This window comes from Macrotis lagotis, chromosome 5 (genome assembly GCF_037893015.1).
Source record: "Macrotis lagotis isolate mMagLag1 chromosome 5, bilby.v1.9.chrom.fasta, whole genome shotgun sequence".
Classification (NCBI taxonomy): Eukaryota; Metazoa; Chordata; class Mammalia; order Peramelemorphia; family Peramelidae; genus Macrotis; species Macrotis lagotis.
The window spans coordinates 183,804,827-183,829,821 of record NC_133662.1 but is presented as its reverse complement, the minus strand read 5'-3'; the positions used below and the strand labels follow the sequence as shown (position 1 = coordinate 183,829,821).

At 35.4% G+C, this 24,995-nt stretch overlaps 1 protein-coding gene across 4 annotated transcripts in view; it reads left to right on the top strand.

The window, feature by feature from the left end:
* PDE10A (phosphodiesterase 10A) overlaps positions 1–24,995 on the top strand; it is a 394,590-nt gene that overhangs the window by 30,953 nt on the left and 338,642 nt on the right. Inside the window, exon 1 of one of the 4 annotated variants that reach the window (XM_074188007.1) lies at positions 12,515–23,861. The exons of the other annotated variants lie outside the window; for them this stretch is intronic. Coding sequence (XP_074044108.1) covers positions 23,858–23,861 — 4 coding nt within the window. The 5' untranslated portion in view covers positions 12,515–23,857. Of the gene's footprint in view, positions 1–12,514; positions 23,862–24,995 lie in introns of those variants that run through there. 4 annotated transcript variants of the gene reach the window in all.

Sequence of the window (24,995 nt, the reverse complement as noted above, 5' to 3'; positions counted from 1 at the left end):
ATTTCCAAAGCAAAGGGTTCAACATCTTATTCAACAAATGAGAGATTAAGCCCAAAGAATAGGTTTAGCTATTAGCTATCTGATAATTTTGAAGGACTTTTAACAAAATACAGAAACTTTCATTTTAAATGATCCTTCTCACTGGAAAGTTAAAGTCATCTATTAACACTGTCTTCCCTCCCCATCCCAGACACTTTTTCATTATGCACGGTGTAAGACAGGGAACTTAATGACTATACTTCAGTCAGTGTTTGTCATCATGAACTTTCTAGAATTAGAGAGAATCTCAAAGGCCAATTTGTCCAACACCTTCACTTTTCAGATGAGAAAACAGAGGCCAGGAACATAAAGTAATATTCTCATTACCTGTCTGACCTTGGACATCACCAGCGGGGTTTAATACTAAGCTCAGTCATTGTTTTTCTGGGTTAAGTTAGACTTGCTTAACTGGAAATTGATCCTAACAGAGAAAAGAAAACTTATTTTCTATTTCAAAAATGAGATATTGGAAACAACAGAATAAGTTATTTATTTGTAAAAAAAATCATGAGATAACAATGGTATATGGTTTGCTTGCACCTGAAATACTTTGAATGGTTCTATATGTCACCCAGGGAAAGAGATAGAAAATACAGGTAAACTCAACACTCTCTCTCTCTCTCTCTCTCTCTCTCTCTCTCTCTCTCTCTCTCTCTCTCTCTCTCTCTCTCCTTTTCTACACTTTTAGTTCTCATTTCTCCTCTCTTTTTCTTTTTCTCTCGGTCTGTCTTTCTTTCTTTCTGTGTGTGTGTGTGTGTGTGTGTGTGTGTGTGTGTTCACAGGTATAGAACTTTTAAAAATAAATTTAAAATTTAAATAAATTAAAAAATAATATTTTGGAGTAAGAAAGAGGATGTCAATTTTTTAGTACAATTATGCCTTTGCTTAACTTCTGGGCATCAGTTTTTTTCATCTTTTGAGTTAGATTATCCTTAAATTCTAACTCTTATGATCCTAGGACTTTGGCTCAGCTCCAGTTTTACAAATAATTTTTCATGTAGAAGTGGGCAGCTAGGTACTACAGTAGATGGAGCACTGGCCTAAAAATCAGGAGGACTGGAGTTTGAATCTGGCCTCAAACATTGCTTACTAGCTGTGTGTCCTTGGGCAAGTCACTTGACCCAACTGCCTCCCATTCAGGGCCATCTCTAGTCATCCTGATTCCTATCTGGCCTCTGGACCCAGGTGGCTCTGGAGGAGAAAGTGAGGGTAGTGACTTAGCACAGCATCCCCCTCACTCAAATCTAATTCATGTGCTTGTCATGGCATCACCTCCCTGATGTTGTGGTCTTTTTTGACAATGAAGGACAAACATTTTAACTAATCCTTAATGTTCTCAAACTATCTTTTGTTGTTTGTGTTTTTGTGTTTAAGTAACAACAATCCTATATTAATAAAGTAATTAATAATTTATATTCAGTATCTATTAAATAAGCATAATCAGGTATGCTTTTGAATCTTCCTAATTTATATAGTTTTTCTTTTTCATCTCCCTGTCAGTATGTTTCCTGTCACATCTTTTTCCTTAATATGCTTGCTTAAAACAACATTTTGATTTTTGTAATTTATTATTTTTAATCTGTAGTCTTGAAAGCCAGGTAGCAAAGTGTGTTAAAACTTTTAAAATAAGAGAAAATAAACTTTGAGTGAGAACCTTAGGGCTGCTCACAGAGTTAAGGACTTTTCAACATTTATTTTGGCTAAAATACTCAGTTTTTTTCCTTTCTTAGTCTGATTCTCAGCTATATTCTTTTTTTTTTAATTTTAGGTTTTTGCAAGGTAAATGGGGTTAAGTGCCTTGCCCAAGGCCACACAGTTAGGTAATTATTAAGTGTCTGAGTTTGGATTTGAACACAGATACTCCTGACTCTCCCACGCCACATAGCCGCCCCCTCAGCTATATTCTTGATAGTTAAGAGTTAAGATCTGGATAAATGAGATATTTTATGCTCTCTGAATTTTTCCCATTGTTAAGATACTTGATAGCACTCAAATGCTTACCACCTTAATTATACTTTAATTGATCAGTTTTATAGATCTTAACTATTATTTATGCTATTTGTTGTCCTATAAACCAGAATTCACAATCAAGAGACTCAACATGGCTACTATTTATCAAAATCCTATTTGGCACATTGACAACCTTTTTTTTTTTTAAGGATATGTTGTAGTTTTAAATCTTTATATCAAAAAATTGAAGGGAGGTTGAAAGAAAAGGAATTAGAATATCAATTTAATTGATAAACATTGTCATTCAGAAGACAAAAATATTTTCTTCCCTCTTCCACTGACATTATCCATAGTCCTCACATAGTCTTTTTGAATTGAAATTGATTTTTAGAGTTATGTGAACTTGTTTTGATTTTGTAAAGGAGAAGTTGATAACAGATAAATTAAGATTTTTATGTCAAACAATTCTAATCTATGATAACTGGTCTATTAAGGACAGTGAATAAAGATGTAATTAATTTAAGACTTGTTTTCTGACAAATCCAAATGGTGAATTAAGTGAAATATTATAATGGTAATTGTTTTTGTGTGATACTTTTTTGTTAAAATGACTTCCCTGTGTGATTTGTTTTTAAGCAAAAGGGTAAAGGTGAAAATTATTAAAGTCTTTTTTTTCTGTGTTATTTTATTGGGAAAATAGCTTGATTGGGTAATGACATGAATAACCTTATTAATGTGAAGTTGTTGGGTATTGTTTTTAGAGTCTTATTTGATTGTTTTGTTTTAGCAAACATTATACACAAACAGTGAGCAGAGAGTAAATACTGTGCTTGACTCTGGGGAAGATACTGAGAGAAGTTAAAATGAGTCCAATTGTCAGTGAAGGTTACACTACAGTCTAGTAAATATTTGCAATTGACTATTTTGATACTTGTGATCTTAGCCACAAGACTTGTCTCAAATATAGGATCAATGTTTTAAAAGAAAGGAAAAAAAAACTTTGGCAATTAAACACAAAACTTTTCATGTGAAGAAGAAGTAGTAAGCTGGTAGAAAGTCATCCCAGTATATGGAGAGCTATCCTGCCACTGACATGATGTTTAGCCTGTTGTCTAAAATCAAGCGTATCCAGACAAAAATGAAGGAAAATATAGGACACATAGGTTAAATTAATGAAGGCATGAATTCAGATGTAATTTACAACTTGTCAATTCCATCTAACCTAAGCTTTAAAGGCAGCTATTATGAGAAATAAAGCAATAATTTAATTAAATGAAAATATATTTTGGTCAGATAATTATATAGCCTATATGCATATAATACTTGCTGGATATATGGTACACATCAAATTATTCTGTCATAGTTACTGTTGATATGAGCCGATTTTTAAAAAATAAAACATGAGGACATACTATGTATAAGATACAATACATATAGAATAGCTAGATATCTAACTATCTATCTAGCTATCTAGCTATCATCTATCTATCTTAATTTTTGCAAGGCAATGAGGTTAAGAGACTTCCTCAGGGTTACACAGCTAGGTAAGTATTAAGTGTCTGACTCAGGATTTGAACTCAGGACCTACTGACTCCAGGGTCAATGTGCTAACCACTGTACCATCTAGCTGCCCCAAGAATAAATGTAATTTTAATTTAAAATATCTCATAGCAAATGTTTTACTTCTTTTAGATTTGGAGTCAAGAGAATATGGATTTGCATCCTGGCTGGGTTATTTACCACTTGGGTGACCCTGATCACATCACTCAGCGTTTCTGAGTTTCATTTATATTCTTAGCAATTGATGACCCCAGGAACTTTTTTTTAATGTGACTTTTACTGTATTAGAAATTAAAATAGCTCAGCCCTATTAGGAAAAAAGTTTTTTTGACAAGGATCCCTGGACAACACTTTAAATCTTTGATCCAGTGAAGGCTTCTAGTTAGAGCACAGAAGTTGTGAACTATATAAGAAATGACATTCTTTGTTATATTTATAACAAATTTGAGGGCAAGTAATTTATTAGGCATTGTACAACCTGTATCCCCCCACCCAATATATAATAGTTAATTTGCCACCATTGTTCCCATGTACAATTTTAGATTGCTAGGTAGGCATCTAAATCCATATCTTATTATGCAGTGTGGGTGACATGTGGGTGCAGTAACCTTGGAATGAAGAACTTAACTTTCATTCTTTTTGACTGGTGAATGTCTAAATTAGCAAGTTTAAGATTTCATTAGTATGTATAACGTTTTGCAATTTCAACTGTGCATTTGTCTGTTACCCGCATAATATACAATATGAGACATTTTATCTTTAACAGTAGTGCAGTCTGGGAAATTTCAGTACTTAATTGAAACATGCTTTTATAACTCAGTAAATCATTAATAATGACATTTAAAATAAAAATGGTGACTGGGAGTAATTTTCCTTAACAATTTAGATTTTATGAAAAGAGCTCTTCTTTGTATGAAGCCATTGCCACTCCCTCTTAATGTGCCTTCTGAAGTTATCTCTAATTTATCATATTATATGTGACATATATATGTAAATATACATATATATTATTCATAATGGGTTGTTTCCTTTCCCCCCTTGTTATAATGATAATTCTAATTATCTAATGAAATAATATTTGTAAAGCTCTTAGTGAAGTACTGGTCCATAGTTGGCACTATATAAACACATCTTCCCTGCTCTTACATTTTAGATTGTACTCTCTGAGACAATTTTTTGCTTTTCTTGGTCACCCCAGTACTTAATATAATGTTTAGTATAAAAATAACATTTCATAAGAGTTTGTTGACATTTCCCCCATAAAATCTTTGCCATTAAAGAGCTACATTGTAAATTTTTTAGTCATGAGTAAATAACCATCATTATATTAGCTTCAGTGCAGCAATAACCTCAATTGTACCTCAAGGGATTAGATGGAAATGGATCCCATTTAGGACATTGAACAAAAATGCTTTCAAAAGCTTTGGCAGGGGGAAGCTAGGTGGTGCAGTGGATTGAGCAGGGGCCCTGGAGTCAGGAATACCTGAGTTCAAATCTGACCTCAGGCACTTAATAATTGCCTAGCTGTGTGGCCTTGCACAAGCCACTTAACTGCATTTGCCTTGCAAAAAAAAAAAAAAAAAACTTTGGCAAAATTTGGCGACATTACTTCTGGGACAGGTTATGTAAAAAATGAACCAAATACTGTCATGAAGCTAGCAGTGAGGACCAACCTTTAAGGAGAGAGACAGTCTAAACAGCCAGAGATGAGGGAATAACGGGATGATGATTGGAATAGAAATTTGTAGAGGAAAAGAGTCAAACAAGTGCAAATGATAAACTTTTGCCTTCCTTTTAATAGGAAAGGAATGGGTTAAGAAATGGGTTTTGACTTAATGGGAATTTTGACCAGGTTTAGCTTTTTTGTTTGGGTGTTTTCCCCTGATTCTCAGGATCACACCCAAGAGCATCTTCCATCTTGCCCTCTTCTCTGCCCTCCCCAAAGTGCTTCTAGATTGCAAGCAGAAAACATAAATTTCTGATAACTTATCTTGGGAAGAGATTGAAAGTAACAAGAACCCTTGTTATAGGAGCATTTCCTTGATAGGTACAGACTGCTTCTGTGTGGTTTCCTGCTAAAATGTGCTCCACAAGCTAGCAAGTTCCTATTTTCATAGGAAGAGGGACTGGGCAAGAAACCTTCACTCTTATGTGTAGGGAGGAGGAGCATGGTGAGGAGAGAGGTAAGGGGGAGGGAGAAAGGGGGTTCCCTTGAGGCAGCTAAGGTTGTTCAGTGGACAGAGCACTGGACTTCGAGTCAGGAAGATGTAAGACCAAATCTAGTCCTATGTGAACCCTAGGCAAGTCCCTGTATTTCTGCCTCAGTTTCCTTATCTGTAATCATAAAAGTGCCTATTTCCCATGATTGTTGTGAGGATAGAATGAGATGCTCATTGTTGCTCTGCCTGGATCTCTTCCCTACAGCATCATCATGATAGACTTCTAGGACCTGCAGTGAACCTGAGTTCTGAATCTGGTGTTTTTTTCCATTAAGTCTTATGATTGTCTTGTTAGAACTTTCTTTTTGGACAGAGTATATAGAGCATTGTTCTGCAGGTAGAGGGACACCTAATTTTTTTTTTCTTTTATCAGTTATTTGTATAGATGAACCAAGAAGCTTCCTTCTTGAAATTCAAAGATGAACTGTATTTAAGAGGCTTCATAGTAGAGTAGAACGCCTTGGGTTTTTTTTTTTCAGCTTTTTTTGCAAGGCAATGGGATTAAGTGGTTTGCCCAAGGCCACACAGCTAGGTCATTATTAAGTGTCTGAGGCCGGATTTGAACTCAGGCACTCCTGACTCTAGGGCCAGTGCTCTATCCACTGCACCACCTAGCCGCCCCACGCTTTGGGTTTTGACAAAATCAGAGGCCTGGGTTCAAATATTGACCCTATTAATCAGTCAATCAAAGGCACTTTGCTAAGTGACAGGGGATACAGAAAGAAACACATTCAGTCCCTTTCCTTCTGTGTGACCTTGGAGAAGTCGCCTAATTTCTCTAGATCTTGATTTCTTCATCTGCCTAAGAAGCAGGTGATTTGGATGAGTTCCCATCTAATTCTCAATTCTTAAATAAAATATAATGGAAACAATGTCCAGAGTTGCTTCTGTCTGCCTTCCAAATTTTGACTTACCCATGTGAATGGGTAATCCTTCTTTCCAGAATAATTACATGTGGAGTGAATTTAACTTTCTGGATAGTGATTATTGCATTTACTGTGGGAAGTTGAAAGGAAACAGACAGCTGTTCTTTCTGTGAATTCACTTAAGGCCTTTGGGATGGAATGCCTGGAATGTGAGGTTTCCTGTATGGGCTCATTTTGCCTACATATTTCCCTGTGAAGACTTTCTGAAAAGTTGTAAGTCATAGTAATATCAGAGTGGCTCTTGAAAATAGTTGATATTTAGTCCTCAAAATTGGATTGTAATTATAATAGGAGAAAACATGCTTCTTCAAAGGGCATTGTTTTCTTCATTTCATCTTAGTGATTATTGGACTAAATTACACAGCTGTATTTGGGGTGAATGAAATTACCTGTGCAGTTTTGCTTAGGATAGCCAACTGAAGGGCTAGTTGGCTATTTTGATTCATTTTATGAATTTGTATAATTATTTTTGTGGAAGTAAATAGATAAATGCTAAATAGATAATAATATGTATATATATGTATTTGTCTAGGTACTCAGTGCTCAGTGCTCTTGTGTTTCTTTACCCCCCATGAGAACCTTTACTCATGAAAAGCTCTGTTGTAAGTTTTCAATATGATTATCTACTATTTATTTCATAAACATTGTGTTCTTTGGACACCAAAATATTTGCATATTTTTTCTAATTTTTTCCATTAAAATGTATAGAAGTATGTTGTTATTTTGTTTACTTTGTTCTTGGATTTCAGAAATAGGACATAGGTTGACAATTGTATATAAAGATATATGTGCATAGGCAATTTTGACTCAGAAAACCACATATTAACATTGTTTCATCGTATCTTCATTTTGTTAAGTTTTCTCAGTTACACTTTTTTTTAGGTTTTTGCAAGGCAATGGGGTTAAGTGGCTTGCCCAAGGCCACACAGCTAGGTAATTATTAAGTGTCTGAGGCTGAATTTGAACTCAGATACTCCTGACTTCCAGGGCCAGTGATCTATCCACTGTGCCACCTAGCCAACCCCCTCAGTTACATTTTAATATGATTTGGGCTGCAATGTGGACTATATGCAGTCAGCAGTCAAGAGTTTTATGCTTCCTGGGAGGATCAATAATTTGTTTAAGGACACCTGCATCTGAGAGAGTGCCCCAGGGCAGCCCTTGCCAGTATGGTTCAGAGGTGAGACCCAGAGGTGGTGTCTTTCTGATTTTGAGCCACAATTCTATCTACTTGGCATTGTGACAGTTTCACTTGGTATCTGGCCTTTCTGTGATGAGTTTTCTGGTTGTGGCAATTCAGAAAACAGATGAAAATTCAAAATGACCCTTTTGTGTAGACCCATTTTATATCTGCAAAGATAGTGGCATAATATTGTAAGAAGAGGGAAGAATCAGATTGCCAGGAGAGGGAGTTAAGTGAGGGGAGAGAGTGATAGAATTTGGAACTCAAAACTTAAAAAAAGATTAAAACAATTTTTAACATGTAGTTGAGGAAAAAATAAAATGCATTAAAATAAAAGTTTTTTTTTAAAGAATGTGCTAAGGTAATAGTTATACTACTTCGTTATTTGGTTATTCATATACATACATATATATATATACATATATATATGTATATATATGTATATATATACACACACACACATAGTGCATATACTTACCCAGGCAGATACAATATGTGTTCACATTAGCACAAAGGAAGGCACAGACATTAAACAGATTGTTTGCCAGAGGTTATAGGGAATGACAAACTTCTGACAGTGCTTATGTAATGATATGTTGAGTTTGTGATTTTTTTTGTTTTTTTAAGTACCACTGTATAAAGCCAATTTGAGACACTTTTAAAATCAAGAGCTTAGAAAGTGACCACTTGAGTTGGCTTTTGATTATAAAGTGACATTTTCTGACCTGCTATCTCTACTCCATGTTCTGCATGCCTGGACCTTGGCACAGGTGTTTTCCATTTGAATTTACTCCTTCACTAGAATCTGTAACTTTAAAGTACAGCTTAGACACTAACCTCCTACTAGTGCTCTTATCCCCAACCACCACAGTTTTTAAGCATTATTTTCTGTTAAGGAAAAAAAAAGTTACATTATTTTGCATTGAAAACATACATAAACTCCCTGAGGGTATAGGGACTGTTTTTGACTTTATCTTTAGGGCTTACCACAGTTTCTTGTACATACCAATTGGACTGAGTTCTCTTAATTTTGCATTTACAGACTATTTTCACAGATGATGAATAAGTATATTTTCCCCTATTAATTAGAATGTTATATAATGTATCATCACATGCATTTTTGCTAGTCATTTTCACTTAGTGGCATAGCCCCTTTGTGCTATAGAAACTAAGCCCTCTCTTAATCTTGATCAGATCTTGAGTCTGATTTTGCAGAGCACTGAGAAAAGAAATATTTAGATTGATTGTGAACTCTGAATCCAGTGTGAGCAGCTGATGATGATGAAGTTAAACCAACACTTCCTGTTGTTCAAAAATACACGAGGTGTTAATTCAACATCTTAATTACTTGTTCACTACATCATATTTTAGTAAAAATTATTTTCCCACAAAGATGTTAACTAGCTTATGTTATTTTTTGACTTGCTTGTTAGTAAATTTTGTGGATTGTTCTTAACTAGATAATAAAGTACAGTATACTGTTAGCATTTTAATTAGCAGGCTTTGTTTTCCCCTTGGCACAATCAGAAATTTGTCTTTTCACTTTTATAACTGTATCCCCTAGAAATCCCATAAATCAAAAAATCCTCTGACTGGATTTTTCAAATGTTCATGTTAAGATGTTTGCCTGTATTCTGGACTGCATTCTAGGCTGTCCATTGCATGATGGAAGTGCTTGGCCTGAATAAGAATGTTTCTGCTTTCCAAGGCGTAGTTATTTCTGTAGCCACCTTTCACCAGGGAAAGAGTTAATTGGCATGAAAGTGCTCCTTTTTTTCTCCTTGATTTTAATCATTCATTCATCTTTGTGGGTCTAGGTTGTAAAAGGACAAAGCAGTATTGAATGGAGGCTTTGCTTCCACACTGACAGCTGGGTCTTACAATATCATTTGTTATGACTTCATAAATAGAAAAGTCGATTGAGGTAAAAAAGTGGTGCATCTAACCTTGTTAAATGACTTTGTTCTGAAGAATGAATACAATTTAATTTAGTGAATCTTAACCAGAATTTGTTTTTCATGTCCATAAAAGCATCTTTAATTCACTATCACTCCCCATAAATACAGTATGATGAATCAGTGTGATGACAGACAGTCCTTGAGGTGGGAGATTCTAGCCAAGTTCACACCAAGAGTCATGACTCATGGCAAAGTTGAGAAGGTCTTCAGTGAACATCATGAAAGGTCACTTATCTTATGAAAACACTTTCAGATTAAAATTGAGACTGCTTTAGGTTCTAAAAATGTGTTCTTTTTTAGAAAATTTAATTCATATTGGTGATGACAGTTATCTAATATTTGAAATAATTTGCTGCTGATGCCCTTTCTACCTCATGGTATCACACAATAGAAGACCATATACTTCTAAGACATTTATTTGAGGCTGATTTTTTTTTATCTTGCCCAGGCTGGTAGTATAGAGGCTATCCATGACCAGCACTATTAATTTACATGGGAGATGTAACCTGCTTCATTTTTCTGATCTGATCTGGTTTCACCCTTTCCTAGGCATTCTGATGAGCTTCTGCTTTTGGTTTGTGTGACCAACTTAGCAGCAGGGACTAGGGCTATGTGTCACCACCACCAGATAACTGGTATTTGAAAATTGATTTATATGTTTGGAATCAGGTGTACTGTTAGTTTTTCTTTGTTTACTTTTTTCTTTCAATCCTTTTTAATTACAAGCTCATTTTTAGGAAGTGATTTGTATGGATCCTAATTTTTTTAAAACATTCCTTCATTTGTTTTTCATTTTCATTCTACAGTTATTTTTATTGGAATATTCTACAGGGCAAGTAATTTGCTGAAATTATTGGGTAGGGCATAGATTAGAAAATTACTTGTATTTTTTTGAATTAAATTTTTATGGGAGTTAGGTGGTACAGTGGATAGAAGAACACTGACTTTGGAGTCAGTAGGATCTGAGTATGTGACCCTGGTCACTTAACCCCAATGCATCCCCTCCAAAACTCTCACATATGTAGGCAATTCTTCATGTTAAATGACAATTTCACTTCCTTAATTAGGGCCACTTTAAAGAGAACTGTGGCTTCTTTCTTACTAAGAACGTATTCCCATCATCATTTGTAATCTCAGCATCTTTATTTCTGTTTTTTTTATTTCTCAGATTTCCTTCTGATTTGTCTTGATTCATCAGATTGCTCTCTATGTCCTTTAAATTGGTGATTATGTCAAGTTCCTAGATTTCTCTATAATTTTCTATATAGTGGTATTGTATCATCTCATAAGTACTTCATAATGTAGTTCATACTCCTTCAGTTTAATTCAACAAACATTGATTACATGTGTTATTGTTTGTAAAGTACTTTATGAGAAGAATTATGAATTGTATAGAATTTTAATCTTTTAAATTTTCATTTATTTATTTATTTATTTATTTTAAGCACTCTTTTCTTTTTAAATTTTGAGTTACAAATCTTCTTTCTTTCCAACTCCCCTACTCGTGAGAAGACAAGCAATATAATAAAAAATATTTTATGGTTTCTTTTATTTTGTAATTATATGCTTAGTGGTTTGTACATATGAGTTTAATCAACAAGATTATTTAAAATTATGAAGCATGAATACAGTTGATAAATTAATGAGAGTAGTAAAGACAGCAAAGAATTAGTCTCATACTGGGGTAGATTAGTTAGCATCTTTTTCTGACCATGAAATGACTGAATGAAAATTCACCTTTACAAATTGGGGCAAGGGTATGTCTCACTTTTTTTTTTTTAATCTGGCCAAAGCAATGAAATTTTACCCAGCACAAATTATTTTAGAATGGCTCTCTTGTTATATTTTCTCAAAAAAGACATTTGTCTCTGTAGCATCTATCAGTCTTTATTCTCCTTGACTTTTGTAGCCTTTGTGCAGATCACTCTCTTTTCTTCAATACTGTTATTTCTGGGATGCCACTTTCTCTTTGTTTTCTTTGACCACTCCCAAGGTTTCTTTACTGGATCCTCATCCAGTGTTCTCACAGAGTTCTGTTCTGGACCTTCTTTTCTCTTTCCTTTGTATTACTTGACTTGGTAATCTCATCAGCTTCCATGGATTTAATAACCATCTTTATGCCAGTGATTCTTAGTTCTATCTATCCTGCTCCAACCTCTCTACTAACCTTTACTTTCACATCTTAAGATTGTCTAAGCTCAACATGTCTAAAACTAAGCTCATTGTCTTTCCCCCAAACTCTAACCCCTTCTTAATTTCTATGTTACCAAATTCTACCAAATCTTTATGTTCTATTGACATTTAAAATTCAATATACTCAAAGCTGAATTAATCATTTTCCATTTTTCCCATACCTCCTTTTTACAAGTATACTGTTAAAGTTGATATTTCCAGTTAAAAGCTGGAAATTTTGGAATCATTTTTGAGATGACTTAGATCCCTTACTTATATCCAAACAATTCTTAAATCTTGTGAATTCCATCTCTGCATTACCTTTCCTGTTCCTTGTCTCTATTCATATTCGTGTCACTAATCCAGTTTTCTAAATCTGGTTTAATCCCTTATTCTTTCTCACCTGTAAATGAAATAAAATTTATATATATATATATATATATATATATTTTTTTTTTTTTTTTTTTTTTTTTTTTTTTTTTTTTTTTTTTTTTTACTATTCTTACACTGTGCCCTCTTGTCTTATCTTCAACTTCCTCTTTGCATTTGTTTAGGCTACCTTCTATGCCTGGAAAATTTTCCCTCTAAATTATATTATTGAAATCCTTACTTTCATCAAGGCCTACTAAAATCCAACTCTTCTAACATGTCTAGCTTATCTTTACCTAGCACCCCTGAATTTTTAAAGTATTTTATCTGTACCTCTTACACATTTTAATTCTTGGTTTATAACTTCCTTGAGGGTAGGAATTATATCTTTCATCTTAAAGTGATCTGCACTTAGTACCTTTTCTTAATTTGAATTTAATGAAGCTAATTTAGGAGCAGCATCCCTCTTTCTGTCTCTATCTTGATCTGTGTTGCAGTAGGAGTTTGTTATACACAGTCAATATTCCCCTGTTGAGGGACCACCATCCCTTTATAGTGCTGATTCATTCTTTCTTCTCTCTGGTTCCTACAGTCAAATGAATTTCAAAGTATTTTATCTCCTCCACATCCTTTCCATCACTCACAAAGCCAGAACCCTAATTTGAGTCTTTATCACCTAGACTGTTGTTATGATCTCTTTCTGATTTGTCCTCTACATATCTGCCAAAATAATCTTTACTAAGTGAGGCAGCATATTGCAGTATTAAGAAAATTGAACTTGAGGGGACTGAACTCTGCCACTTACTGTGTGACCTTACCTATTTGGGTCTCAGTTGTTCATCTGTAAAATGGGTGGATTGTACTAGATCCAGGATTCTATAATCAACTCCTTAATACCTATGGGATAAAATAAATACTCCTTTCCCTGATTTTAAAACTCCCCAGAATCTGGGTCTTTTTAGACTTACTTTATACTACTCTTTGTGAACTCTACATTGTAGACAAATGGACTATTAATTGTTCCTGAAATTTAACATTCCATTTTCTTCCTTGTCCATTTATAGAAACCATCCCGAATTTGTGGAGAGTGCTCTCATTTCTTATCATAACCCGTCAGTTTCTTTCTCTCCACTTTGCTCTGGGTCATGAAGTATTCCCTTATTACTTTAGTTGTCATTGCTTTCTAGTTTTCCCCCCAATTTTCTTCACACTTTGCTTTATTATGTACCTTCTCCCTCAAGTAGAATATAAGCTCTTTGAAGGAAGGGACTATTTCAGTTTTCTCTGGGTTCCCAAGTCATTCAGTAAGTGATTTTTGAGTCCCATTTGACCAAAAAAGAACCCCAAAAACTGTTGGCATAACTGTAAAAAAGTTTTATAGAAATTAGTTTGAGACCAGCATCTTTACCTCAATAAGCTAAAAGTGAATATGTGACCTGAATATGAGAAGTCATGAAAAAATTGAAGACAATAAGATCAAACACCTTCCTTGGTTATGGTTCAGTGAAGAACCTTAACACAAAAAAGATATAAAGATAATCCAAAAGATGAAATAGATCATTTCATGTAATTAGTTAAATTTAATTTAACAGTTTGGACACTAAATAAATGAACACAACAAGGATAAGAAAGGAAACTGTTGATTAGGAAAAATTATCTGCAGCAGCTCTCTAAGATAAAGACCTGATATATATATAAAGACCTTAGGTATATAGGGGAACTAACTCAAACATAGATTTATAAGTAGTCATAAGAAATAAACAGTTATCAAAAGAATATCCATATGAAACAATCCTTTAAAGCACTAGAAGTAAGAGATTTGCTGGTCAAAACTCTGAGATTCAATCTTATCTCAGCGACCTGGAAAAAGTGACAAGAGATAGAAATGTTGGAGAGACTCTAGAAGGACAAAAAAATCTGTTGGTAAAACTTGGAATCGACTCATTCTGGCGAGTAAGTTGGAATTATTTAAAATAAATGCCTAGAAATCCTACTGCTGAGAATATTTCCAAGAAAGTCAAAGATAGGAACATCCTATGAAGACTAAAAATATTCACAGTAGTTTAATTGGACATTTGAAAAGATTCTACATTTCATTGAGCCTACCAGATTCATCTTTTGTTTTTATGATTTTTGTTCTACTTTCTTTAAAGACTGGCAACTTTGCCTTTTTTCTACCTTCCCCTCTGTTCCTGTACTCAAATGGGACATCAATCTGCGGTTAGAATGAGTTTGTTTCCAAAATCCACTGTCACTATTTCTCAAAAGTACTGGGTGTACTGGTCAGACTCTATCAACTATAAGCATATAATTTAGTATAAGAAAGAGAACAGAGGCGGAAGAATAAAACCCTTTGAAAACAAATGATTTAAAATTTTAAAAATACTTGGATGTGTAGCCAAGAAAGTAAGCCAGTAAAGAAAATGACTAATATCTTAATGCTGATCAGGAAAAGCTTTAAGAGTGTCTTAGTGGTTCTCTTGTTCTTGCCCGCTCAGGCACAGCCCTGCTTCCCATGTGGTGTGACCAGTGGGAGATAGGGGCTAAATGTAGCTTGAGATAGATAAAGGGCTTTCAGAGCTTTGGCTCTACCTGGGGGAAATTCAGTTTCATTCAAATCCGCCTCCCTTGATCATTTATTGTAAAGAGAAAGCAGCCTGTGCATTCACTCCCTACTCCAACTCTAAATAGCACAGAATTCCTTCATGTCAATTTTTCAGGTAAATACAAATGTAATTACATTTTGCATCAGTATTGAAATAGCTGTGTTTTTTTTTTGGATTAGTGTAGTGTTGTGAGGCTTTCAAACAGTTTGAATGATTCTTTCAGATTTATGTATGCACATAGATACTTAGTCACAGGGTATTTGTGCTTCATGTGTTATTTTTTTTGTTCTTGTTTATTGAAGGATAGATTTCTTTGGTGATGGTGATGTTCAATTAAAACTAAAATGAAATTGGTACAGTAAGAACTATTCTGGCAGGCATCAATTTATTCAAAATAATTTTAAATTCCAAAGAATTGCTAGAATGCTCTGTTTTTAAATCACATAATTCTAACTTGGTTAAAAGTCTGTCTGTTTTTTGTTTGTTTTTTTGGCAGGAGTAGGGGGTTAATGCTTTCTTGTGAGCAATTACTAAATCACTACATTCCCACATCCGATTGACAAGTTGTTAGATTTGAAAACATGATTGAGATCCTACCCTGGTTTTTGAGATTTTAACATTATAGTAGGGTTGATACTTAATCTATCCACACATTTCAAAGTGGGGACGCTAATCACTCATAGTTAAATAGATTAAATAGTTCTAAATAAATTCCATTTTTTAGTATAATTTTTCTGCAGCTTTATGTGCCAGTGTTGTTTTTTTTTTAAATCTTTTATTTTGTGGGTAATCCATAAAAGTGTCTAATGAATTCCTGGCATTATGAATGTCTGATAAATGAAATTATTTGCCCAGGATCATATGGATAATAAGTGTTAGATTTGAGCTATGAATACAGATTTTTATTTGCTAAAAACTTTGACGAAACTGGAGTAGTCATTTTTCTTTAAATATGGGTATCATTATTTTTTACTTTAAAATACTAGAATAGTTTTCTGGAAATCTTCTGCCATTTCAGCCATTGTATGTAAGAAAAAAAAGATGTAATTTAGAGAGAATTTTTGGTTTAGGTCAAGTCAGATGAGGTCTCTTTTCTGTCTCTTCTCCCTCAGTTTGTGGTCCTGATCACCCTCCTGTGCAGTAGAAGGCTTTGCTTTCTGTAGCTCTTAAGAATCTGAGTTTGCTCAACTCTTAATCATCACATCCACCTACTGCCCTCCCACTAATACATCAGAAATCCTAAAATAATGTCAAATCATGATATTGCTTCTCTTAAAAAACAAAATACAACAGGATGAAACAAAAATGCATCTCATAAAAACTGGTACATTAGAGATTCTGCCAAGATTGAGTTTAAATCTACCGCCTGTCAGTTAATGACAAGGTTTTTACCAAAGATTCTTCTCTTTGGTGCAGTTCTTGATTCTTCCAACTCTTAATGACCTGTGTTTTAAACTAGGAGTAAACAAGTGAAAATCCACTTTGTAATACTTAGGAAATAAATTGTTCAGGATAACCAGGTTTAAGCTCCAAAAAATTTTATTTTAAAAAATTTAACAATTATGGGTGAAAATAGTTCTAGACCTTGGACAAGTCACTTAACTCCATTGCCTTAAATAAATAAAATAAAATAAAAACATATGGGGTAGCTAGGTGGCACAGTTGATAGGGCACCAGCCCTGGAGTCAGGAGTTCCCAAGTTCAAATGCAGCCTCAGACATTTAATAATTGCCTAGCTGTATGACCTGGACAAGTCACTTAACCCCATTGCCTTAAATAAATTTAAGAAAAAAAAGAAAATAGTTTTAAAAATGTATGCCAGGTCTCCCTTAAAATAAAGAAGATGGGATAATCTGGCCATAATTAAACCATTTCTAGATGTCCTAAGGTCATTATTTTTAATTATGAACAATTATATATCTGAAGGTTCAGTGATCCCCTCAGGACCTACACTAGGGCTTCTCTTATTACTACATGACCTTGGGTAAATCACCTAAAATATTAGTTATCTAATGAGGGACTTGGATTTAAAGATTTGTTTCTTTCAGCTCTAAATCTAGGATTCTCTTTCCATTTTTTTCCAGAGTTATTCTGTGTCCTCCTACTGTTGTTGCCTGAGGCTTTCTTGCTGTTCAGAATGCTCACATGTGGGAGCTTTCTCTACTCCAATCTTCTCCTTGGAATCTCTTATAGTCTTAAGGTTCAACTAGCCAAGCTTGGGCAAAGTCAGAACAAACATATTTCAAATTAGAGTTCTGAGACCATCAGATGAATGAAGTATGTGAGCTTTGGAGCAGTAATTCACTGAGCAAACATTTAGTGCTTATTGTGTGCTATCACAGAGAAAGCTGCCATCAAGGAATTTAGAATCTCATAGTCAATGTTTAGACATGCATATGGGTAAATGGAAAAAAAAAACTGGAATATGGCAAACACATGGGAGTACCAAAAATGCCAAGGGATTTGATGAAGAAAAGAACCTCAGTGACTTTGTGATATCTGTCTCTCACAAGACCCTTTTCTCATTCTTTATTTCACTGTAGGCTGAGCTTTGCACAGATGAGATGGTCACCAGGTTAACACTGGTGATAGACCAGTCAGAGGATAAGAACTCTGGTTTAAATCACAAGGTGCAGGGGGAAGGAAATGACTATAAAATCTCTATGCTGCTGCTTTTGTCCAGTATTGGATCACTTCAAAGCTAACCAGCTTATGTTATGGGATATTTAGGGAAAGAAGTGAGCTTTATGGTAGCAATAGGCAGGAATAGTGGCCAACCAGCATCCCACCCTGGGTAAGGGCAGGCATCACAGCTGGCCCTGAAACAGAAGTCTGAATAGCCCTTTAATTTCCCTTGGTCCTAGAATTCCTGCCAATAAACAGCTGAGAATGGACAGTGGAAGTCATAGGAAGGAGTCAGATACTGAGAATTGAGTGAGTCTTGAACCTTTTTCCCCTTTCCAGTTTTTGTATTCATCAAAGGCTAGGTGGAAAAACACAGATAGCTGTTTGTTTTTTCCCCCAATGAGACAAGTTCCCACAGTTTGCTGAGACTGTAACTCCCAAGTTTGGGGTTTGACCACTGTTCAAAGAGGAAATCAAGATGAACCTTTGTAAAGGGAGGCAGCTTCTGGAGGGAGCTATACATAACACTTTCTCTCTGGTGGGAAAGCCAGGGGCCAAGTGCAGCAAATTTCTTGGGAAAAAAAGCTTAAGAAGAAAAGTCATACGTGTGTGGTCAGTACAGAACCCAGGCATTTGGAAGATGATTTACAGATCAGTGATAGAGCTGACCTCCACTACACTCTGATGGAAAAGTATGATTTTGATTTGGTCCTAATTTACATTTTAAATTTACTTGTTAAAGATTTCTTAACCAAAAGCTATGATTGATACTATTGATTTTTAACCCATGTAAAATGGGAATTTCCTTTTAAAGGCTATCGAGGTATTTCTATTTTACTTTGTGGGCTGCAGATTGACTCTAACTTTTATTTGTTTTCATCTGAGTCATTATTGTGCTTAAGGATCCTAGGTCAGAATTTTGAGTCATGGGATATCCAAACTGGAAGGAATCATACATGTCAGTGTTGTCCAACCCCCTCATTTTAGTTTAGATGGCTTTCCCAAGAGCCTGGACAAGACCCTCCCAGACTTTTTCTGTGGCCCAGGATGGACCTAGACCACAGCGACTTCCTTTTAGCTCTGGCATCAAATACAATGACCTCGTCAGGTCTTTATAAAGTCTTTTACAACCTGTACTCTTCCTTGCCTAACAGTTTTCTTATTCTTTAATTCCCTTGCACACATGATAGGCTAGCTACCTGTTCCTTGCCCATGACATGCCAGTTCCTTATTTGGTGCCATGGTGCCGGCTGTTTCTGATGTCTGTAATGCTCTCTTGCCTTACTTCTGCCTCTTCCTCTTACTGATTTCTTTGAAGATTCAACTCATCCCACCTTCTGGAGGAGGCCACCCTTTCCCCCAGCTAGTCTTCTCTCTGAGACTGCCTTCCATCTGCTCTGTATGTCTTTGGAGGAAGTTCATTATTTACATACTGCCTCCCCCATTAGAGTGTGAACTCTCTCTATCTCCAAGAGCTAGTGGCTGTCTAGAATATATAGTATATGCTTAATGTGGGTTTGTTGACTCACTGATCTACCATGTCAAACCTGTCAAACCTGCCAAACACATATTCTCAATCTCCTTTGCAGGATTATTCAACATGCTCCACCCCCCCCCAATATGGATGTATCTTGGACCCTCCTCCCTTTCTTATGTTTTTTTTTGGGGGGGGTGGGAATAGGAGTGCAATGGGGAAGGATCTTATTGCGTCCCATGGATTTAACTATAACTTTCAAATTAACAAAAGCAGCTATTCTGTCTTTCTTGATCTCTAGCCCTATATCTCTTAACATCCTGTTAGACATATATCCACCTGATATCTCACAGGCAGTTTGTATCAATATGCTGAAAAAAAGAATAATTTTTTAACCTGCTCCCTCCCCCAGATCCCCCATTCTTCTCCTTTTTTTATTTCTCTTAGAGACTTTTCCATTCACTTAGCTTCAAAACCTCAAGAGTTATCTTTGATGAATTATTCTCTCATTCTGACAAACATTCAATTGCTTTCTTTTATCTTAAAATTTTTAAAAAAATTATCATACTTTATTTTTTTATTTTTGTTTTTGCAAGGCAGTAGTGTTAAATGACTTGTCCAAGGCCACACAGCTAGGTAACAAAGGTCTGACGCAGAATTTGACCTCGAGGACTCTTGACACCAGGGAGCAGCCTTGCCATGAGGAGCTTTGGCCTTCTACCTTAGACTACAACCACCCCAGTTGAAGCCTTTATCATTTCTTACTTTACTGAATTCAGAAGTCTTTGACTTCTGCAGACTTTACTTCTGCAGACTTTGTTTTATATAGCTGCAAAAGTTATATTCCTAAAGCACCCATCTAATGATGTCATCCTTGTTTATAAGGAAATTTAGTGGTCTGTTTTTGGCTCTAGGTTAAAATGCCAATGTCTTTCTTGGAATTTGAAACCATTTATAAACTGATTATTCTCTCTAACATATCAAACCAGCAGCCTACTTTAAGATCCAAATACTCAAGAAATTCCATTTCCCATCTTTTTTTTTGTTCAGTCTTTTTACCAGATTTGAAATTCTCTCTCTCTCCACCCCTTATTATCTCTATCCTTGTACATATCCCTGCCTGCATAAGGCCTTTAATGAGCTTCCTTGTTCATGCCATTCAGTATTTTGTATTTATTTATATGGATCCTATTTTCACTTGCTTATAAAAACTTGTATTTCACCCCCCCCCCCCCCCCATGGAAAGTAAGCTCATTGTAGGCAGGCACTATCTAGCTTTTGTGTTATGGCTGCCCATAGGTTGGCACTAATTTTTATTGTTGGTTGATTCATTAATAGAAAGATTAGCCCAAAAGCTGTATTGCTTTTGAAGTGAATGAATAGTATGTATATTTTCTTCACTGGAATTATCTATGTTGAAATTCTAAAGATTAGTCTTCTCAAAGATAGAGATTTAATTTTTCTATCCAGAAACAAAACATCTGGGAGTAGGAGCTCTTTAAAGAATAATTCAAAGTTCATTTTAGGCTTTGATGGATTTGTCCCAATTCTGATTCCCTGATCCAGTCACTTGTTATGACAGCGGCCCAGGGAGAGCCCTGTGGATTCCGATTTGGGCTAACTGCATTACATGAATGATAGCTCCACTTACGTAAGGTACTGGGAGTTCTTGTAGTGTCTAGGGTCAGTGATGGATAATCCTTCATTCGTTTTTCTGACTCTACATTCTTTTGGCACCAATTCACTTAGTTGTTTTTAATCTCTTGTCTTTGGCTGTAAGAGAATTTGGGAGAATGACAGTTTTATCTCTTCCCCTATAAATTATGATAATGTTATAGTCCATGATTAAAAAAAAGAGATACTTTTTAGGCAAAGAATTGTGTTGTGAATAGTGAAGCAAAGATTCTAGAAAGTAATATAGAGGAATAATAATAGCTTTAGGCTACTATTAGCAGTGGAAAGAGACTTGGACTTAGGATCAAAAGATGTGGTAATACTGTGATCTTGGAAAAGTAAGTAAACCTTTCTGGGACTTAGTTCTTTTAGGTGTAAAAGTCAAAGGGTTGGATTAGATGGTATCTAAAGATCTTCCAGGATATAAATAGTTTAAGGAGGGGATTTTCAGTGCCCCAAACACTCAATTATTCAAGGTCTCAGTTCTTAAAGTAAGGTTATATGATGCCAAAATTTGGAAGTTAGAGAAGGGCTTCTGAGAATGGAAGCAATATTTTCAGATAATGAAGAAGGAGAAGAACCAAACCTAAATGATAAAGAAAGAGGGATGTTTCTCAAGAGCAGGGCAAAGTGCAAAACAGTTTTTGATGCATGGGTTTACAGTTTATTGCTGCCTCTGTATAACAAGTTTCATTAAATTAAGCCAGAGCATCTGTCCAGCATGAAGGCCAATTTGTCCTACAACAGAAGTTCAGTTGTCCAGGGGAGAGACACTGATTTACTGCAGAAAGTAATTAAGGCAGGAATTTCTTTTAGATAAGAAATGGATATACTAGGCTGGTTCTTACTGTTCACCTTTCTCTTTTTTCTTTGTTCCTTTATATTCAAGACATATTTGAAAGTACCTCGAATTAGAAAGGGCTTCAAGAGACCATTTAGATCAACCAGTACCTGAATCAGCATCCACTCTAGCACATCTACAACACCTAGTCTCTTTGAAGCCTTCCAGTGCAATATGGAATTGAATTTTTAGGTCAGTGTAGTTGGAGAGAACAGTACAAGTAAAACTTTCTCTAATATTATCATCTGAGCAGAAAAGCCAAATCTGGTGACTATCAAGTGAAACTGAACAATTCAAGCCAGCATATAAGAAATGCAGAAGAAAACTTCAGAATTAGGACTGGTAGAGTAGTTGAGGGGAAGGGCCATACAGTATGTATTGCAGGATAGCTCTTGAAGTGAGCAAGTCACCTGAGCTCTCTGGGCCTCAGTTTCCTTCCATAAAAGGAAGAAGTTAAACTCACGGGCCCTGTTTGCTATAGGTAATGGAGAGTCTGACATATTGAATAGTGGAATATAATGAAGTGTTGGCTTTGTGTGATTGATTAGTGAGTAAAATTCGATTTCTCTGGCATTGAAAGCCTTTAGGGTGAAACACATGTTTTTCAAGGAAGAAAGGAGGGGATGGGGGGAGGGAGCAAATTAGGGATGGAGCTTTAGAAAGGTAATAGTGGAAGTGAGTACGGTGTCTGAGAAAAATGCAAAATGGTTGAGTGAGCTAGTGGGGTCACCCCTAGTGGGGAAGGTGCAGAAGAAAGAAGACAAAAGTGAAGGAGGAGATGGAGGGAGGAGGTTAGCATTGGAGAAAATTCTGTGTTGAAGGAGAACAGAATTTCAAAGTCATTGCCAGTCATCAGATGACCCAGAAAGGATAAGGACAGAGAAAAAAGTCACTGAATTTTGTGATTAGGAGGTCCCTAGTGACCTTGGAGGAAGTAAAAATGAAATCTGTCTGGGAGAGAAACTAGGAGATTATATCCCCTAAATTTTGTTTCTCTTTGCTTTTTCTAGTCTTTTATTAGATGAATTCAAAGTAAACCAATCTCTTTTTTCCACTTAAAAATGTTTTTAAACTTATGTGATTAATATTCCCTTGTTGCAAATAGCAGCTTGGTTTCTGGCACATGTCTTTTATGGTTTATTTAGGTTTCGATGCTTCTGTAATCATTTTGTCTTCTGCAGTTTTAAAAGACAGAGTATGTGTAGAGACTCTGGGCAGCTAAGTTGATTGTTTAATTTTTTAAAAAAGAATTTATTTCCATATTTCTCTTTCTTGGGTGAAAAAATAAAGCAAAACAGATTTCTATTAATTTTAGTTTTTCTTTCCCCTCTCCCTCATTTCCTCCCACTGCTGTTGTGGGAATAGATGAGACTGTCTATGTCTCCTTAGAGAACACAAACCCATGAGTACCCATCTTATTGCAGCTTGTTTGTAGGCTCCTATGGAGATATTACTGTGGGGATGTCAAGAGGATGGGTTGGTGGTCAGGGGAGGGAAAAGAGGAGGAAGAGAACTTGAACTGGATAATTTAGAGAATAATTTTCTTAGCTATTAAAATCCTTTGAAATAGCTATTTAAAATGGTTTCTGTGAAACAAGGATACTGAATAAAAACAAAATTGGGGTAAAAATGTAGGTAAAAGATTTCTTTGTAGCAGGCAGCACTTCTGATTTTATATCTTTCTTTTAGTGGTTATTATTGGGCTATTAGTGGGATAACTGAGACACTGGCCTCTAAGGAAAGGACTGCAGTCAGCTGAATAATGAGGGAGAAACCTTGCCATGAGGAGCTTTGGCCTTCTACCTTCTGTTACTCTGGTATTGTTATCAGAGAGTAGAATTATAATACTTTTTAAGGCAATGAGGCAAGTAGTGATTGATGGTGAATAGACTCAGCTAGGAATTTGGAGTGGTGGTCTCCACTGCATTAGAACTCTTTGGAGTCTCTTTGGTTTATTCACCGTGGCAACATCTAGGATGCAGGGACCCTGCTGAAACAGACTATGTGAATCCATCTCCAAGATGAGTCCTCTAGCCCTGAGACCCCTATGCCCTGCAACTAGGTCATATCTTGAAGAAATGAGACCGAGATCCCAATTTATTTGGGGAACAGAAGATCTTACTTGAGTATAAAGGTCCTCATTATAAATTCAACAAGATAGAGAGAAGATTTTAGGCTGAAAATTAGAAAAAAAAAGGATACTCTGAGCTAGTGAATTTCTTGAAGGAAGTTATATTTGGCCTTTTCTGAATTTTCCATCTATGGGTAAGTATTTTGAGTAATTGTACATGAAAATCAGCTTTTTTAGGGGAAATAATTAAATATTTCTGGGGTTTGAGAAAGTTAAACTTTAAAATAAGAGTTGAATTCAGAAAAAATGGATAGGAAGATATTAGTGGAGTTTCACACATTTCAAATGCAGTGATGTGAACATGAAAATTTTTTTTGAACTTTGAAGTAAATTAGAATTGATCCTGGTCCTGATGATACTTTATTTAAAGATCAAAGACCAAACAGCATCCTAGAAGTGAATTTGTATCACAAACCTAAGAAAGCACTTGTAATGTGAAGTCCCAGGTATAAGAGCATTCTGTTAGTGTATAAAAATATAAGATATCTTAGAACGTTAACTATAGTTTACAGCTGGTATGGACCTGAGACAGATCATTCCAAGACACTTGATGACAGTCTTCCAACTCTTTCATTTCTAAATATTTCCATAGTTGATAATAAAAAATTGAAAGCAACTCACATTTTTTCTTTTAATATTGCATTTCTCCTCCCAAAATATATTGTGTGATTTAGTCTAGGAGCTAAAACTTAACTGGCTGCCTTGCTTGAGGAATAAACCCATGTACCAACTCTGGCAGCTATTTATTGTCTTCTTACATGTGTGTGTTAGCTGATGCCACAGCCACTGAATTAGAAGTGAGACATGCTTGAGGCTCTCCTTGTAAAGTCTATCTGGTTACAGTGACTTGTCTGAAAAAGGGACTGAAGGAGAGATAGTTGCTGCCTTCTGGAACTTTTCCCTCTCTTCACACTTCTACTGCTGTCTTCCCATTGGGACACTATATAGCAAATATTGGCCATGTCAAATATGTAACCTGGGCAGATCAACTAGTGTCTTTTCCAAGAGTCTGTGAAATGTGTGGTGCTTTACATAAATCCTGTTTTAGTTGTTATGAGAAAGTTGTGGCTTGAACCTTTCTCACCTTTAGTCCAATTTTTTTCACTAAGAATTTTATTTTTACTAGGAGGAATATGTCTTTGATTTTCTAATCTAATGAACAAGTTAATACATTGGATGATATAGTAGGAAAGCTCAATTGCTAATTTTTTTGCAGTTGATATTTGCTTTGTGAGTACTGATTTGCAGTACTAATAGTTTGTTTTGTA